Raw genomic sequence first — 19,311 nt, 5'->3', positions numbered from 1 at the left:
GAATGCATATACATATGTGTATATATTATATATATATATATAATGTCTAAATATTAATAGTAACAAGAGTAAACATTTGCCATACAAGAGTAAAAATTGTGTGCCTGAGTATTAAATATATTATCACCAATAAATTAATTTCTTCTTTGATTTGTCAACCAGTTTAGTACTAGAGATTACATTTGAGAATTTGAGATTTTGCTGTTAAGACTTTATAGCAAAACATGAGTCTTTTTAATGTAGTTCTCTTTGACTAATGCTTTTCTGTATTAATATTTTACCAATGATTCTTACTTACAAATTTGAAAAATGTTGCTGCATTTGAATACTACTGCAAGGCTGCTCTGGGTGCACTGTCCCATTGAGGTCTTTTACCATGGGTAAAAGCTATGGGCCAGCTACCATGGGCCAGCTACCACCATTATATGTATTCTCCAGATTTCTTTTTCATTTTTCTTTTTCTTATTTACTCATTCATTCATTCATTCATACATACATTACATACATGAGAGACAGAGAGAGAGAAAGAGAAGAAGCAGAGACATAGGTGGAGGGAGAAGCAGACTCCCTGCCAGGAGCTGGATGAGGGACGTGATCCCAAATCCCAGGATCACGCCCTGAGCTGAGGCAGATACCCAACAGCTGAGCCACCAAGGCATCCCAATTCTCCACATTTCAACTGTCCTCTCATTTTAGTGCTGCAAAAATTCCTGCAAATCACATTCCTGCAATTTCCAAGCAAGGGATCAGTGGATTCACTTCACTGAACAGGCTAAAGACCAGCTCAAACACTCACTGGTGAGTTTACTGTGGTGAGTTACATGACAAGTTGCTTACTAAGTATGTACTGTAAAAACACGATAATAAATTGAGGAAAATTACAATAAACAAATGAACACAAATGGGTCATTTAACCTCAGTTTGAAAAGCAATGGTCTCCAGGATATGGGAGAGATATAAGAAGAAGTCAGGGGAGGGGCCATGATAAATACATATGATTAATGTCAATATAGATCCCGTATAAATTTCTTAAAGATTAAACCACTGTTTATAAATTAAGCAAACAAATTACATTAAACTCTGTATTCTTACTGAGTTACTGAGAAGTAAAAAGTAATCACTATATAATTATGCTATCTGGAACTTAGGAAGTCTGTTTGGTGTTTATTAGAGTGCTGGCCAAGATTTAGACTTAAAAATAGCTCTAGGGTCACCACTCAGTCTTATTTTATCTTACTCACTTTATCTCTGTAACTGTCACTGCTCAGAGTTAGACAAGCTTTTGGCCAGTTTTGTCCACACTTGTACTTTGCAGCCAATTTCTGTGTCTAGGACAGACATTGGCAACTCTGCCAAAGGACAATGCCAAGAGTTTAACATCATTTCTTGTGACTTGCATAAGTGAAGAAAAATCTAAACATGCTCCTAGTCTCAAGAATCAGGTGGCACAAGTTTGGACCACACAGAATCCTCCCTCGTGTGACCTCTGTACCTTCATTTGATTTTCCTCCCCGCATCCTCTCCCTCAGAGACCAGATGCTGGAATATTATTGGTGGCTCCTTAGATGATCATAGAGGCACTAAAAGGTACAGCATGACTTAAGAATGAATTCATAAAATGATATGTATATATCTAAGAAAATTCCATGATATGTCTTGTGGAATATTTTTGCTGCCATCAAAAGATGGAAGCTTTATGGCAAAAAATCCAGTAGTTATGTAGTTATGTCAAATGATCACAATACTGTTGTTATTGTTGTTATTTTTATTTCTGGGGGGTACCAGAACCCTTAGAATCTGATGAAAGCTGTGGGTCTTGTAGAAAAGTGCTTACATAAATGACACAGAATTCTACATGTAATTTTAGGGAGCTCATAGATCTCTGAAATGAGGCCAATAGCCAACAGAGTTAAGAAACTCTCATCTAATCCAAACTTTTAATTTTACAAATGGCAGAACAAAGCTCCAAGGGGGTGACGTCTTCTGTATAACACAACACAGCAAGTTAACAGTAAAGACAAGTTTTTCACTCCAAATCCAATGCCCTGAGAGACTCAAATTAATTCTCTTGATCACAAAGACTTCAAAGCAAGTAACAGGAAGCTTCTGAGAAAGAAAAGAAATAATTTTAGTGCTTTTTGAGGCATGGGGAAATCTTTCAGAGCACAATGTGTTTTTTTTTCCCCCCAACAGAGCCAAGAAGTGAAATTCGTAAGCATGTTCTTGTTTTTCTGATTTAGAGACACAGACATGAAGAAGATAAGGAACGAGAATTAAAGGAAGTACTTGGAAGGACATCTAAGAGTTGGGAAAAGGTTCTCACATGGAAACAATATGTTCTGCAACAAGTCAACATTAGGATAAAACCAAGTCATATGAATATTATTGTCATTATATTAATAAGATAATATTAATTAAATTTCTAAAGCAGAACACATGTGTGAGCTTCCCTTCTAGATGTTCCCTTTTCCCTCCCAGAGCCTTCTCTAGTCGACACTGCTTCCACCTGGGCTGGCTGGAAGCTTGAAACCCACACCATCCCAGGCCAGCCCTTCCCCATTAGGCCCCTGCCCCAGTCACCACCACCGCCACCGCCGCCGCTGCCCCCTCCAATCCTCTAAGACTCCTCCCTTCTGCCCCTAGTTGGGTGTCTCTTAATTCCACCTTCCATGCTCCTTTCCACCCTCCCTGCACTCACCTCTCACTTCTCTTTTTTACCTCTATTTATTTCCAACTCATTCACCAAACTGCTTTGAAAGGAATCTTTCTATAAAGCAATGTAATCACATTACTCTCTGGCTAGAACACCTTCAGTGGCTACTCATTATCTACAAACTTCCTTTGAAAGTTTTATGGGATTTCAAAAATATTTTCAACATGTCATATGATCAACACTTGATTCTTTTGTATGATTGAATATAAAAAATAACACTTATTTTACTTCACTAGATGAGCAGAGACTGTATAACAGAAGTTATCTCATATAGTCTTGCTATGCTTATTTTATATGTAAAAATAAAGTGTTTCTCATGGAAAAAGGATAGATACAGTTGTATTGCTATATACTATTTAAGAAAAAAGATTGAGCGTTTTGCATATTAAAATGTAGGCTGGGGCAGCCTGGGTGGCTCAGTGGTTTAGCACCACCTTCAACCCAGGGCGTGAGCTTGGAGACCTGGAATCGAGTCCCATGTCAGGCTTCCGGCATGGAGCCTTCTTCTCCCTCTGCCTGCGTCTCTGCCTCTCTGTTTTCTCGAATAAATAAATAAAAATCTTTTTAAAAAATGTAGGCTGAGAACTATTGTTACATAATGAAAACCAGATTTTAAAAATATTATTATTCCCTGAAATTTGAATTTTTCTATTTTGAGCTTAATAAATCAGCTGGTTTATTTTTCATGGTGATATGTTTTATGCTTAAAAGAAAAAAAGAGAAAATATTCCAGACTACCATTGGCAAGGACATTTCTATAGTGACATAAATCCCAGAAGTACATTCACATATGCCAGGCGTTTTAGAATCACCAAATAGCCCAGGCTGACATATCAGCATGGCACCCAAGGTCCTTTTAAACACTCTGCTTCATTTCAGGGCCCTTCACTCAACTTATTACCTAATTTGAAATTCCCCAGACCCTATGTCCTTGTATACACATTTTTTTTATTCCTGTAATATCCTTCTGATTTTCCTTTTTGTAAATGTTGACGCTTCAATTCATTCTTCACACACCCTGTGGGCTCATCGATTTTCTGAGGCCCTCCCTAAAACACTTCCTTTTTGCCACCCCTCCAGTTCATGTATTATATATATAATATTTATATATATATATATATATATATATATGTAACTCTCCCCAGATACATTTCCCCTTCTGACCTCTTAAGTTCTAGGTAAGAGGAAACCCAATACCAAACACCCTATGGAGGAAATGCATATGTATGAATACATTTACAAATGCATAGTTAATTGAAGAAAGCGCCTCAAGCAACTGGAAAACAGGTATGGGTAAAACAGGTATAGGTAAAAATCTCAGTATGACATGGCTTTTTATCTCTTGATACACTGTTGCTCTCTCCTTAAGAAGGTTTGTTGGTTTTATATAAAACATGTTACGTGAACATAATGCATTATGATTCAATCTACAACAGCACAGAGTAATCTAGAATAATATCAATGAGACAACCCCAAATCTTATTTTACAAAAATTTCTACAAGTTGGATAATGCTCTTAAACAGTGTGTTTCTCCTTTTCATTCATTTGTACCAAGGTCAAATATTGTTAGCTGTCCACTAGACTTTCACCTTCCTCGTCTGTAACAGTAAAGTGTAGTTGAGATATGGCTGCTGGCTGACCACAGTTCCTAGGTTCCTTTGGTACACGTATGGCCACATGTTTATCCCTCATTGCTAATGGAGTGCAAGCAAAAATGATGTGAGCAATTTCCATTTGACTTGCTTAAGAGGAAATCTTTGGCTCAAGGCTTATGTTCTTCTCTTTCCATTTTTATTTATAGCAGTGGCAACCAGTGACTTAGGAAGTTATGCACTAAAAATGCCAGAGGTACCACCTGCATGAGACATAGCTGCTCAAAGACCTAGATGATCTATCTGGACCATTACCCAAAACAGAAATAAACTTCTGTCTTATTTAAGACACTGATTTGGGATGTCTTTGTTAGAGGAGCTTAGTCCTTTACTCTAACTGATATAGTATCAGGAATTAAAACACTACAAATCTTTGTATATTCCCTATATATATTTTTACCCAGTTTAAATAAATTCTCAAACCAGAACTTTTAAAACTGGCAGATATTAATATTTGTAATGAGAAATTTATTTTCTAAAGCATAAAGCCTTTGGATATTTTGTAAAATTGGATATTAAAAAAAGCTCTATATCTACATTTATAAATGATTGGCTGACAAAGGTAAACAAACTTTATGTAGAATGGACATTATAAAATTTCCTGTACAAAGCCCTATAGAAAGAAGAATGCAAAGATACTAAAAAGAACCATATGATGCAAACCCCAACAAGTTGATGTTTTTCCAAAATTGGTATGTTACCTTAAACATTTTTGAAATTTGAGTATAATTTCTGAATAATTATAAAAAACTAAGAAAACTACCAGTTTCTTTTGTTACATGTAAAATATTTAATTATTAATGGGATCCCTTTAATTATAATGGGACTTCAGTGCCTCAGAAGACAGAACTTTAAGGATACAAGAGAGAGTTACTCAAAATCTAGTTTCTCCTTTCAAATTGACCTCATTCAGATAAAAGTTCCATTTTGTTTCAATCATACATCTTTTGTAATTCATTTCAGAAATAAAGCCTGTAAAGTTTTTCTTCTACTTTGTGGCCAACAGTCGCTCATGGAAAAAAAAAAAATGGCTATCAAGAAAAATTGATTTTCCATAGGAAAGTATTCAAAGATGGGAATTTTTGGTATTACAAATAAATAGGTGAAGAGATAATTTCTGAATACTTTTTTCCTAGCATTCTAATTCAATGAAAAAGACATAATGGGCAGCTCTACAGCATCATTTCTGGTATTGCTTTCATGATTTTAAGTAATCCGGCCACCTTTCATAAAGCAGACTTGGCTTCCTTGGGGATGCTTAATCAACATCGCCACTCTGAGTGTTCCCTGCTATGCCCTGGCACCAACAGGGTTCTATCAGAGAGCTAAACCATAAGGTCTGGTAGTTTCTTAAATAAGTAACCCCCATTACATGGGAGCAGGACTAACTCTATTACTATCACATTTTACTCAGTACTGAGTGGTACAATGCTTTCCAGTTGGATATTGACTTTTTATGCCATTCTTCTTAAATTTTGCCTTTATTTCAAAGAGAAAGTACTAGTCATCAGACAAGAGTTTCCTGAACTTGATATCAAGTTACAAAATACCTGTGCAGGAACCATCCTTTCTCCATGTATTCCATTACACTTAACAATGTCCCTTCTAATACTGTCCCTTGAAGTCCCACTGCTTACCTATGTTCCATATCCTACTGCTTTGAGATCCTTATGCTACTGAGTATCTCTTCTCTCCCCCATATTGCCACCTTCTTCTCTTTAACATCAGGATATTTTCCCATCTCAGAACAATAAAAATCTAAACTTCCCAGTCTCCCTCAGGCCCATACCTTCCTGCCTGCCTCTTCATAGGTATTACTATTGTCTTCAAATTTTCAAATGCTCAGACCTCAGCTTACTGCCGCTGGACTTGTCCTTAACAATTACACTTCAACAACTCTTGTCAAGGTTTCCACTTTCCTATCTTGTAAAGCAAATGTTTGAAAATATTCATCTTGAAAACTCACTGAGAATTGAGAATCCCCTGTAAAAACCAACCTGGAGCACACCACTAACTGTATAAAATCTGAATATAGGACAGTAAGTTCTAATTACATGGTTACAACCTTCTCATGGTACTTGGAGGTGTGAAATGTTGCAATCTGTTTTTGTTCTTTGGGGTTTTTGTTTTAGTATTTGGTAATGTTAACCAATTCTTTTTAATCAAATGTCCTTTTATCTTAGTTTCCACAATATCATACTTGCCTACCTGCATGGTAACATCTCAACAGGTCTCCTCCACTCCTCTATCCATCCCTTAAATGTTGTCTTCCTTGGGACTCTGTTCTACGCTTTGTTCGCACTCTTTACTGTTGACCTGGGATACCCTATTACATCTATGGTTTCGATTGCTTATACACTGACAACATCTATAATCATATTCTAATATTAATAGTAACAGATACTATTTCTCTTACACTCATATTTTACCACACATTTTATATATGTTAACATATCTAATCCTCACAACTCCATGAGTTAAGTATTATTTTTATTCAAAAACTGCTTCAAAAATGTGTAAGTTCTGAGCTTTAAGCAACGTGTCCATGTCCATGATGCTAGTCTATGCCAGAGCCACAATTTAAACCTGATATTTAGCCTCCAACTATCCTTTTGATGCTTCCCATACCATCATATTAAAGTCTTACTGTGGCAAAACTTCAAGTCTAGCTCCAAGTGAATACCTTAAGCCTATTTACACTGCCTGTTGGAGTTTAGACCTGAATACATGACTATCATGTATTTTCACCAAATACAGCTGACTTTGTTTAATGCCAACCACATGACTTTCTGGACATGCACACATAAAGCCTTTGGTCAACAGAGTGGCTCAAGTGAGATTAGCTGACCAAGCCCAGGCCTACACATGATCAGGATTAAGGTTTGATCAAGTTAAAAGGAAATACATTCTGACTTCACATAAAAGTGGTTTGAATATATAATTTAAAAAATAAACTTAATTCCGACCTTTCCAAGGTGAAAAAAATGTTTTGGAAGACTGTATCCATTTATGATGACAGATATCAGCTCATTTAGAGCAAATAAATTCCATGAAAATTCAGAAACATGTAATAATCACTATTGTTTAAGCATGTGATTCATGGCAAGCTATTTGTACCACTCAGCCCACAGACTAATTAACCAATCATAACACAGAATTGCCAGACCAAAGATCATTTACAAAGGAATATATGTATTTGTTCCAACTCAGGAAGAATGAGTAGTAATTTTTAAAATGTCCACTTTAAGTACCATAGATATATGAAAAAGTGACTTAGTAATGGTAGCTGGCAAAATGACATTTTACCATAACAGGTATGCACATAGTAAAGACAGAAATTCTTATCATTTTATTTTTAACAAGGTCAGTGCCTTGTGTGTGACTTTCATTTGAGCTTTGCTGCTCTAAAGCTGTTTCAGTCTCCAAATTCATCATGCCCAGAATGGAATTCATCATTATCTGTTCCCTCAAACGTGCTTTCTGCCTTGTGTCAGGATTATAATATAAGACTCCATAACAAACTAAAAGTCCAGCCAGAAACATGGGAATCATCCTTGATTTCTCCCTCTTGAGAATTCCCACAATGATTTTGTAATATAATCTGTGTTTTGATTGTAGCAGTCCTGTGAGGCTGTATTACCTTAATTTTATAAATGAAGATATTAATGTTCAAAGAGTTTAAATGCTTTGCCCAAAGGCACAGAATAGTTATGATGTTTATTTTGTGGTGCCTCATTTAGTTAATATATTTATACACATTATCTTATTTAATCATTAAAACATTCATGTGATTAAACTCCTTTTTTCTCAAATAAGGTTAGTGAGGGCATGGAGAGAGTAAGCCATTCATTTGAGAATATGAACTAGGATTTGAACTCAAGTCTGTCAGCCTTAAGAGCTTCTCTTAATTATTCTTGCTCTTAGTAAATTACTGAGGAGGGATGTAAATCCAATTTATTTTCCCAGTAGACAGTCATTCAAGTGGCCAAATATCTCAGTGATAGGACATTCATTTTAATTTGGTACTAAAAACTTTATAAGAAACATTGTTTTACTTTAGAACTTTTTCTCAAAAAGGCATTCTCACTTTTGCACAGTCTGTTAACATAGCTGCTATTTTAGTGATTGAGAAATTTATAATGTATTTCAAACTAATAATTTTTAAATCTAATTTTCTATAACACTGCCAGCATCTTACTTTCAGAAAACATAGCAGAACAGAAAGAAAACTTAACATAGAGTAGGCTCTGAAAGCTACTTTTCTGTAGAATGATTTCAAAAGTCTGTTTTCTCATTATTTTCTTTTTTACCTTAAACTAAGACACACAACTCTTCTCTAGCCATCCTCCCTCTCTTGAAGAAAAACTCAACCATCTGGATATTTTTAATTAATAAAGTCTGTAACTTTTATTTATGATTACAGATGACAAAAGAGGAACACTGAGAGAGTAAATGATCTAAGTTATACAAATGAACTAGCAATAATACTAGGAGCATAGTGTATTTAAATTCGTCTTATAAATTAAACCCAGATACTTGATTTTTGACATAGAAGAAAAAGAGCCATATTTCTAAAATATGTTCAGCCATCATCAGTTCCAGGAACTAGATCAATGCCATAAACATATTCTTGCCATCGAAGAGCAACATAAGACTGGATGTGCTATATAGCAGCAATCCATGTATACAACCATCACACATGAGAAGGCACCAATTAACTGACTTCCTATGTTCATTTTGTCAGATGGAACCCACATGTAAATGCAAAATCAAAAATAGCCTTTTCCTTAGAAAATACTTAGGATGAAGTTTTGAAAAATGCCATAATTGCTTTCTTCCACATTTCTCTTTCCCTCTTTTTTCAACCCTGCCCCAACTCCAGTCAGACTGCTATAAAGATCACTAGTACCCAAGTATGAAGATGCATATTCTTATTGGTAAACCTGGTCCAATACACTTCTACAGTGGTTTTGCCAGGCATAGTTCAGAGCCTTCTGGAGACTGAGGGATAAGACTCAGTGCATCTTACTGTAAAATTGTCAGGATGAACAAGGCCATGAGGTCCTAGCTACATCATCATCACTCTTCCTTCATTTAAAAGCTCCAAAAGCCTGTATTAAATTTTTCTCAATTGAAGCAAAGCGCAAAATTCTGCTGACTGCAGTCTAAGCATGAACATTTTATGCTACCCTTTCATTCACTATTTCTTAGACGTTATAATATCCTTGTTTGAACACAAAATTAAATCTATGTTTCTGCTTAACAGGTTTTGTTAATTATTCCAGTTTTGCCTGTTTTCATTTGCAGACTCTTAAAAGAAAGGAGAGGTAAATGATAAATATTTCCCTTTTTAGTGGTTCTTTTTTAATGAATGTCTCCAATACTATTGTTATTGCCTAACTATTTTTAAGAGACCATAAGGAGAGTAGACTTCACAACTTTTATTAGTTATAAGTTAGCTCTGCACTGGCCTCTCAAGCACCCCCAGTATCTCCTTACTATCTCAACTGTGCTAAGTGTAAACTCTTTGGACTACTTCACAAGACTCTTTGTGGGGCCTGACAGGGTCTCACTGTTCACTGACATGAACCCAGCACCCATATGGTAGCTGTCCTGCTCTTTTCCATCTCTTCATCTTTGTCAGTGCCCTTCTAGCTGTTTGTTTTAAACATAACAATACTGACCTAAGATTGTTCATCATCTCTTCAAGAAGATTTTCTCCAGGGGTACCTGGGTGGCTGAGTCAGTTAATAGTCTGCCTTCAACTCAGACCATAATCCTAGTGCCTGGAATCGAACCCCATGTCCAGCTCCCTGCTCAGAGAGGGGTCTGCTTCTCCCTCTCCCCCCTGCCCCCCCCACCTTGCTCTCTTTCTCTCTTACAAATATTTTTTTTTTTTAAAAAGAAAGCCATCTTTTCCAATCTACTTTTATCACCAACTTCTACATGTCCATGGAAAATTCATTAGGTAATAAGACAAAGTGACATGTATTTATTTGCTGCTTCCTAGGTGATAGACTGAGGATTCAATTTTGTCATCTAATTTATGCACTCTGTAAGCACAGGAAACGCATCTTATCATTTATTTTGGACATTTCTTACCTATATGGGAGATGATCAATAATCTCAAATTTAATTAGAGATTAAAACACTTGCTGCCTCCCTCTAAAAAAATACAAACCAAAAACATTTTCTGCCCCAGATTTTCCACAAAGTAAGAAAAAAAAATTGTACTTATTAGCTATCTTACTTAGATAAGTAAGGTAATCTCTGAGCCACTAACACCTTTGTTTAGAATCAAAGATAAGAATACTTCTGTTTCACTGACTTCCATTTCTTTGACTATACTGTGCGTACCTTGCCTCAGGCTCTTCCTTCTGTCTAAATATTTTCCATCTGTTTATCTAGTTATCTCCTATTTATCCTTAAATGTAACATTCTTACAGAAACTTTCCTTCTTATTCCTTCCTTGTATCACTTTATTCATTCAATGGCCAACTTCCCTGGTAAACTATACCCTCCTAGAAAACATGGATTGTATCATGTTATTTCACACTGTATATCTAGTGCACTATGTAAATATATGAATAGTCATTATTGAACATTTGTTTCTTTTCCTCTTTTCTCTTATATGATTTATAGTTAAAAGCTCAGTGATTTTTCTTATTCCTTGATGTGTTTCTTGGCCTTTAATGATGGCAACTAACCATCATGCAATAATCTGAAGTGGGAAAACACAAAATTATGTTATTTATATAGGGAAAATGACAAGATCAAGCCAAACAATACAAACATGGGTTAACAAGCTCTTTGTTAACTGGATAAACAGAGGAAGGTGAATACTAAGCTGCTCATTCTAGTTCCTATAAGTATTTCTTACAGTCTGAATCATGATAGATAATATATTCTTTTTAACAACTTAATGTGAAGCTATTTAGAATTAAGTGAACAGAGAGAAAACATTACATGATGAAGTATGAAAGGTAAATCTGGAAATGTTTCCTTTTATACAAACCATTATTAATATGTACTTTATTGGAATAGATTTCCATGGCTAAGAATATGAAAATCGTAAATTGATAGGCATTAATATTTGCATACTAGCATCAGTATTTTCAGTCTCATTCAACCTGCATAAATAAGAATCCAGGCTGATACAAGTAATTCAGACCAACGTAAAATGCACATACACACCACTGACACAGCACCAAAATCAGAATTGATGTTGGCATTCTCACTGAAATGAGAAGATTCTTATTTCTAAAACAAGAGTTCTAAGAAATAAAAATTTAAAAAAAATAAACTAAAAGAAAAGAGTTTTAACTCCAATGAGTCAAAAATAGTTTATCTAAAATTCTAATGAACCTCTAAAAAAAAATAAAAAATAAAGAACCTCAGTCTATACAAATAAATTCACTTGCTCAATTTAGTCAGACTGAAGGTTAAGGATTACCAGCACATTCTAAAAGGGGGGGGGGGGAGTGGGAACAAATATATACGGTATGGCTTTATTTACACAACTATTAATGAAGATAAAGTTTCTCAACAAAGAGGTAATGATAACTACCTAAGCTGTACATAAGATTTGGCTGAGTAACTGGCAAACCAATGGTCCCTGAGGAGGCTTCTCAAATAAAATCACAACCCCATATAGCTGAAGACTGGTGGTCAATGCTCATACATATGCCAAATTTTGTTAGGAAAATTTCAAGGGCCTAAGATTTAAAAAATTGAAATCCAATTCCCAGAAGTGTGACTTTCCGTACTCCTTAGCGGGCAGAGCCACACCATCACACTGATCTTATACAGATTATTAAAAAAAAAAAAAAAAAAGAAGAGAAAAAAAAGGCAATGGGAATCACATCTTATTGCCGCTTTAATAACTGGTTTATATGGTCCCTAATTTATAAAAGGCAAGACATCATTCAAAGTGATAAAGACACTGCTGGGCATTTTAAAAAGTACATGCACTACATTAACAAAAAAGACATGAAGTAAGAATAGAAACTCATGAGATAGAAAAAATTCAGTCCATTCTCAAAGAAATAGACATTTTCTTGAAAGAATACAAACTTGAGCTATACACTCTAATCCTACCTTTTATCTCAAACATTTACATAATGGAACATTGCTAAACATAATCTAAAACAGAGAGCCAGGAAGGTGAATTTTTAACTAAGGAAAATATTTCTCAAAAAGCAATAAAATGCCTCTTACAAAATGTATGAAGCTTTCAGAGAGGAGCAGACTAATTCAGACAACAAGAATGTGGGCAATTTAAGTGTGAAATACTAAGGCTTTAAAATTCAAGAAAGAAAAATGAATTCAATGACATTTAATATCCCACTAACTCACAGTGTAACTCAGTTGCCTTAGAATATCTGGTCCTGAGCCAGAGAGATCCTTCTACCCCATGATGCAGCAACATTTCACAGTCTGCCTTTCAAGGATTAGATCCGGAAAGAAAATTACAAAATTTAAATGCTTCTTCTGAATGATTGGGAAATGAGGCTATTTCCAAAAGCAGGTCCTTTTGTCTACTTAGAAAACAGAAAACAAAACAAAGCCCTCCTTAGATCCAGAAAAATGAAACCACTGTACTGAGGTGAAATAAAGATAAACACAAATATTAATATTAAATTATTAAATAATTTAGTTTTCTTGGTAGACATGAAAATACACTAGTTTTAGAAAGCTTTAAATTTCTGTGACCAGTGACTAGTATTTCTAATTATTCCATATATTAAAGAGAATGTTTAGACCCAAATTAAGTATTATAACCCAATAAAATATGGAAATATAACTCACATGTATCCCCTAGTGTAGAATATAATTATTTCTGTTAATTTACAAGATTCTTTATACAATCTCTTTCAGAGTGTTATTTGTCCATATTCTCCTATTTTCATAGCAGCAGAAAGCAATTAAAACGGTATATAATTAATTAGCAAACAACTAAGAAACAGGAAGCCAGAGAATATACATCACTGCAGCCCCAGATCTTTAGAAAATTTTTACAAAACATATTTTTAACTGAAAGACAGTTTGAAATCTCTCATTACTACATATCAAGTTGCACCTGCACAGCACTGGCAAACATCTATAATGTTACCTCCACTTTTTATGTAATGCAGACCTGACTGCCCAGGCCTTTATAATTAAAAAAAAAAAAAAAAACCAAAAAACTAATTTATACTGAAATTTAAACAATGAAATATGTTTTGTTTATTTTTATATTACTTCTTTCTTTTACATAATTTTTTCTAAAATGTATCTGGTTGATTTTTGACTTTAAAGCTTCTGCCCCAACTCACTAATTGAGTCTAATCAAAAAGTACTTTTGATGAAAAGCTGTTTAGAACAAAGAATGGAGTTTTCTCTAGAAATAACTGCTTTCTACCAGTGGTTCTCCAAATTTCTCCCTTGCCCAGACAATAGATGTAGTATATGTTCTTAACAGGTACACTTGCTCATTGGCCTCTTTCTTCCACCAACCCTCTTGATAATCACAGTATAATTTTTTCAAGTAGTTTATTTAAACATAAAAAAGGTAAACTATATTACATATACTACCATAGTTTTCTTCCTTTCCTATTGAAATTGCCACTTCAGTCCCATACACTTTCTTCGCCTCCCTCCCAAACTGGCAGAGTAAGGGCTGCTATTCTACCTTCTATACACATTCTCAATTCCTCTTATAAGTAAGGCAGTAGAGTCAATGAAGAATTTATTCTCTGCAACCATATAAGGAGAAGGGAGCAAAGTAGACCCTAAGGAGCTTGACACTCACTGTTCTAGAATTGCAGCTGCAGCTAGATGCAAAGAATGGTTAGCAGGCAGCTGCAGACTGGTGCTCCATCCTCAGAGAGTGAAAACAGTCAGAAGCAGTATGGCATTCAACATGAGGAATGAGAAGTCAGGGACAAAAAGGGGTAGAAAGTAGAGGACACATATATCCTATAACACAGGGAATCTGGAAGGATATTTCTTTATATAGAGAAAGCCCTGTTGGCCAAGAACCCGAGCTATATGAAATGATATCTGGATATATGGATCATTCCTAGTTAAGGTTTTTTAAACAGGAGGTTGCTAATATTTGAGTGGTGAGTAAACCCATATTCTGATAATGCAGACAAATGAAAACCATTAAGTCGCTTTTATGAATTACATGTGTGGTTATAAATATTTCGTCCTGTGGAGTACATTATCTATCCTACGTGACAATCACATAGGCCTAGAAAAGGTAGGTATGCAGGTATTGGATAAAAGATACTTAACATGTGCATCTTAACCTTGATTCATTTTGGAAAATTTTAAATAGGACATGAGGGATCCTGGGATGGATAGACCTTTTAACTAAGACCAATTTTGATGTATGTCATCAGTATGCCCAACATAGAATAGAATGCTTTTCTCCCCAACTACAACTACCTCTTGACATCATAAAATTTCATGATATCCATGAATAAAACACTGATGTATTTTGGCTTTTAACTGGAGAAGTCCACAACTCTCTATAGCTTTGTCAATATATTTTAAACTATGGAATCAACATACAAAATCTGAAACTAGTTTAGACATATTCTTTAGAAATTAATTCAATTGACATTCCAATGATTCACAAACTGGTTTCATAAAAGAATCACCTGGGAAGCTGACAGATGCCTCATTCCTACTCCATACCAATTCAATGAAGAACTCAAGGAGTATAGCTCAAACAGATATAGCCATGTTGCCTCAGGTGATTTAATACAGGCTGAGAGAAGAAATGCTGCTCTGGTCACCTATCTAGCTCTTTTGTGGAAAATATTAATTGGTGTTCTGAGAAAAAGTATCCAATTGTCAAGCATTTGAGACCCAACCAAAGATAATCACTATATTTAATGGACGTCTGAGGCATTCTTTTAATGACAGAGAATAGGATAACTATTTCTATTCTTATCGCTACATTTAATGTAATTGAGCAAGTCTTAACCAATGCTTTCAGAAAAGAAGAAATAGCATACATAATAGCCTAAAGGGAAGAATCAGATTGTTACTAACTGCAGACTACATGATCCCCTAAAAAAAACTAATCAACAAATATACCCTTAAAACTAATCAGAAAGTTCAGCACTAAGACCAAGTAAAAGACTGATTTATAAGAATCAATAGCATTCCTGAAATATACCAATACATACATACAGAATACACAAAGGCATTCACAATACTAAGAAAAACAGTTCAATATGAAGAAATTAACAAAATATTTAAATATCCCAAGATCCCTATAGGAAACAAACAAACAAACAAACAAACAAAAAACACCCTAAAGGCCTTTTAAAAGGCATAAAGAACTGAATAAAGAGATATTTCATGCTATTGGATAAGATGATTTAATATAGCCATGCTCTCTAAGTTAAACTATATATTCAATGCAATGTCAATAAAAATCCCAGATGCATTTCTTTAGGAATACTAATTAGCAGATGTCATTGAAATAAGTCCATCCATCAACATACTCCGAAAAAATTCAATTCTTAACTAAACATAAAAATTGGAGTCCTGATGGATTAAAGTTGCTAAGGGTGGAAGGTAAATATATATTTTAATAAAAAATAAAATTGGAGAACACATAACCTTTGTTATTTTGAGTAAGGAAAGACTTCTTTAAAAACTCCAAAAAGAAAAGAACTATATGATTTATGATTCCATTTACAAAACATTCTAGAAAACGCAAAACTACTGGAACAGAAGGTAGCACATCAGTAGTTGCCAAAGATTAGTGGTGAGGGTACAGAAGGACTACAAGAAGATTATCTGGGATGACAGAAACGTTTGATTCTGATAGTAACTTTGCACAGTTATATACGTTAGTTAAAACTCAAACTGTAAATTTTAGAATGTATAATACTTAATGGAAATTATACATCAATAAGCCTGAAAAAAGTCACTTTAAATCATAAATTACAAGGTTGAAAATTGATTAATTTACTACATAAATATTAAGATTTACATTTAGGATATAAATCTTATAAGATTATAAGAATAGCATGAGAAACATTTGGAAAAAAGAGACTTGCAAACTTGCAATGTCCAAAACCAACAAAGAACAAATATATAAGCAATTTCTTCTAGTCAAGAAAAAACTAGACACTTCAATAAAATTATAACCGATGATAAAGTCAGACCAATCACAAAATGGAAATCTGCAATGATAATAAGGATATGAAAACAGTTGCTCAGTTCATTAATGGAAGATGGGGTATAAAAAGTGTAAAGTGTAAAAAGTGAAGCAAGGTATCAATTATACTCAACAGATTAGCAAAGGTTACAAGACTGAATACTAACAAAAGTGAGAGGTGGGTGAAGATTTAGAACTTTCATGCACACAGTTGTGGAAGCATAGTTTAGTGAAGAGATTTTGGAGATTGACCTCCTATTTTAATGTATCAGTTTCTTCTCCCACTTACTCCATCTCCATCTTTTTTCCATCCCACTCCTTATCTTCTGATACTTAATGCTGTCTATTCCCAATACAATTGAACCACAGTGAAGTCAGAAGTTTCTACTTTACCACTTAAACTCTTAAGTCTAAAACAGTGTATACAACATTGGAAACTTCAGGATATATTTCTGAATTAATAAACATACTTTATACATTTACATCTTAAACAATATTGACCAGGTTGTCATTTAAATACATTTACAATTTTAAGGCTAAAATTCTATATGTTTTATTTAGTTCAATCAAAAAGTTATTTCTCCACTAAAGCTATTTATAAAACAGATGTATGTGGATTAGAATACTTCTAACTCAGAGACTTCCTGAGTCACTCAATAAAATAGTTCCATTTAATAAAATCCCATTACTTTTGTCTCCTTCCTTATTGTACAAAATTGTAAAAAATGCAAAACAAGTAAACAAAAATTGTATCATATAACCTAAACATTATGAAAATGAGTAAAAAGAGGTGGATTAAATATGTAATTGAATTAAATGAATAATCAAGTTGGCTGTCAGTTTGAACAAAACCAATGTAGTCATAATAAGATAAGACATAATGGGCTGGTTACTGAAGTAGAAAGTTTTTTGGTGGCGAGAATGAAAAATCAGATGAAGTGAACATACACCTCTGAACCAGGAACAACCTTGACAATGGCTTAAATATTCAAGTGCAACGTCAGTAAATGATGCACAGAAAACATGATTCCAGTGAAAATAAGTGGTCACCTGAAAACATCATCTTAATTTAATAGAGTTACAGAGTAACCTCAAATATCAAGAAAAATGCAAGGATCAGATTTAAAATAATAAAATGTCGAATAGAAGGGATGGAATGCCAATTTACTAGCAGAAACTGTTTTGCCTGTAACTATCAAGTCATTCTGGACTTAAAGTTGTTGAAATTTTGTTACCAGTCACAATGCTTCTGAACCCTGGCATCATCCAAAGCAATACTTTGTCTCAAATCTAAAATTCAATACAAAACCAGATTTTCCTTTAATAGCAGCAGTCTTAAAATTTTCCATTATTTTCATTACTGCAAACATAAACTCACCAATTTGGGGGGGAGGGATATTTTTTACCTTAAAATTCCGATTAAAAAAATATGGAGGCTTTAATCGATCTATCATCAAGAATTTATTTTACAATATATGCAAAATTCATGTTACTCATAAAGACTTTCCATTATCCAAAACTCAGCAATAGCGATCTAAGTCTTTCGTCTTTCAGAACTATAAATTCACACAAATCCCTAAGAGCCAGAAGTAAGGGGAACCATAGGTGACAGGGTGCAAAAAAGGGACTCCCTAAATCTATATATGAAAACTTGGTAGATTCTGAACTGCGTATGTGTGGATTGAATCATAAATATTGCAAAATATTTGAAAACTGAATTGTAACCGAGGACATTGCCCAGGTCCCAGACTTGGCTCTGGTGACACACATATGGAATGACTTGATAATATTAGAGAGATCTGAAAAACTAAACTGAATATTGAAACCACAGAACTCAAGAGACAGAGAACTTTAAGCTGAAAATAATTAGGTGGATTGACTATTAAAACAAAATAAATCAACATTATTGATGGGATTTCAACAAAATACATAATTCATAATGCAATATTCAATATGTACAGGATACAATAAAAATTCTACTGAGCACACAACCTGAAAAACCTCAACTTTCATGGTAAAAGATAATCAACAGACACCATCCTCAAGATGACCCAGATGGTGGAATTCAGACTTTTAAGTGGATGCAATAACCATGTCCCATGAAGTGAGAACAAAAACTCTTAACGGAATGGTGGGGACACCTGGGTGGCTCAAAGATTGAGGGTCTGCCTTTGGCTCAAGCCATGATCCTGGGGTCTGGGATCAAGTCCCACATTGGGCTCCTGGGGAGCCTGCTTCCCCTCTCTCTGCCTCTCTGTGTGTCTCTCATGAATAAATAAATAAAATCTTAAAAAAAAGGAACAGTAGATGGTCTTGGCAAAGAAATATCAACTATAACCAATCTAATTCAAAAATAGACAAAAAACTCGAATAAGTATTTCTTTAAAGAAGATATGCAAATGGACAATAAGCAAATGAAAAGATAAACACTAATCTTCAACAGAATGCAAATCAAAATCACAATATGATACCACTTCACATCCAATTAGGATGGATATCATCAAAAATAAATAAGTAACATAACACACAAAAAAGTGTAGGCAAGGATGTAGAGAAATTAGAACATTTGGCACTGCTGGTAGAAATGCAAAGTGCTGCAGTTGCTAGGGAAAATGGTGTGCCAGTTTGATTAAACATACGATCCACCAATTTTACTTCTGGATATATGCCTAAAATAACTGAAAGTAGAGTCTTAAAGAGATATTTATGTAACCATGTTCACAGCAGCATTATTCACAATAGCGAAGAGGTAGAAGCAACCCCAATGTCCATCAATGAATGA

At 34.4% G+C, this 19,311-nt stretch overlaps 1 protein-coding gene across 26 annotated transcripts in view; it reads right to left on the bottom strand.

Moving 5' to 3' along the window:
• Nucleotides 1-19,311, bottom strand: part of CRPPA (CDP-L-ribitol pyrophosphorylase A) — a 292,251-nt gene that overhangs the window by 43,652 nt on the left and 229,288 nt on the right. For 13 of the 26 annotated variants that reach the window (XM_072783923.1, XM_072783929.1, XM_072783942.1 and 10 more), the window contains one exon: nucleotides 1,748-2,106. The exons of the other annotated variants lie outside the window; for them this stretch is intronic. In XM_072783923.1, coding sequence (XP_072640024.1) covers nucleotides 1,921-2,106 — 186 coding nt within the window. In that variant the 3' untranslated portion in view covers nucleotides 1,748-1,920. Of the gene's footprint in view, nucleotides 1-1,747; nucleotides 2,107-19,311 lie in introns of those variants that run through there. 26 annotated transcript variants of the gene reach the window in all.

Source organism: Canis lupus, chromosome 18 (assembly GCF_048164855.1).
Source record: "Canis lupus baileyi chromosome 18, mCanLup2.hap1, whole genome shotgun sequence".
Classification (NCBI taxonomy): domain Eukaryota; kingdom Metazoa; phylum Chordata; class Mammalia; order Carnivora; family Canidae; genus Canis; species Canis lupus.
Note: the sequence above shows the minus strand (reverse complement) of the source record. Positions and strands in the feature narration are given on the sequence as shown.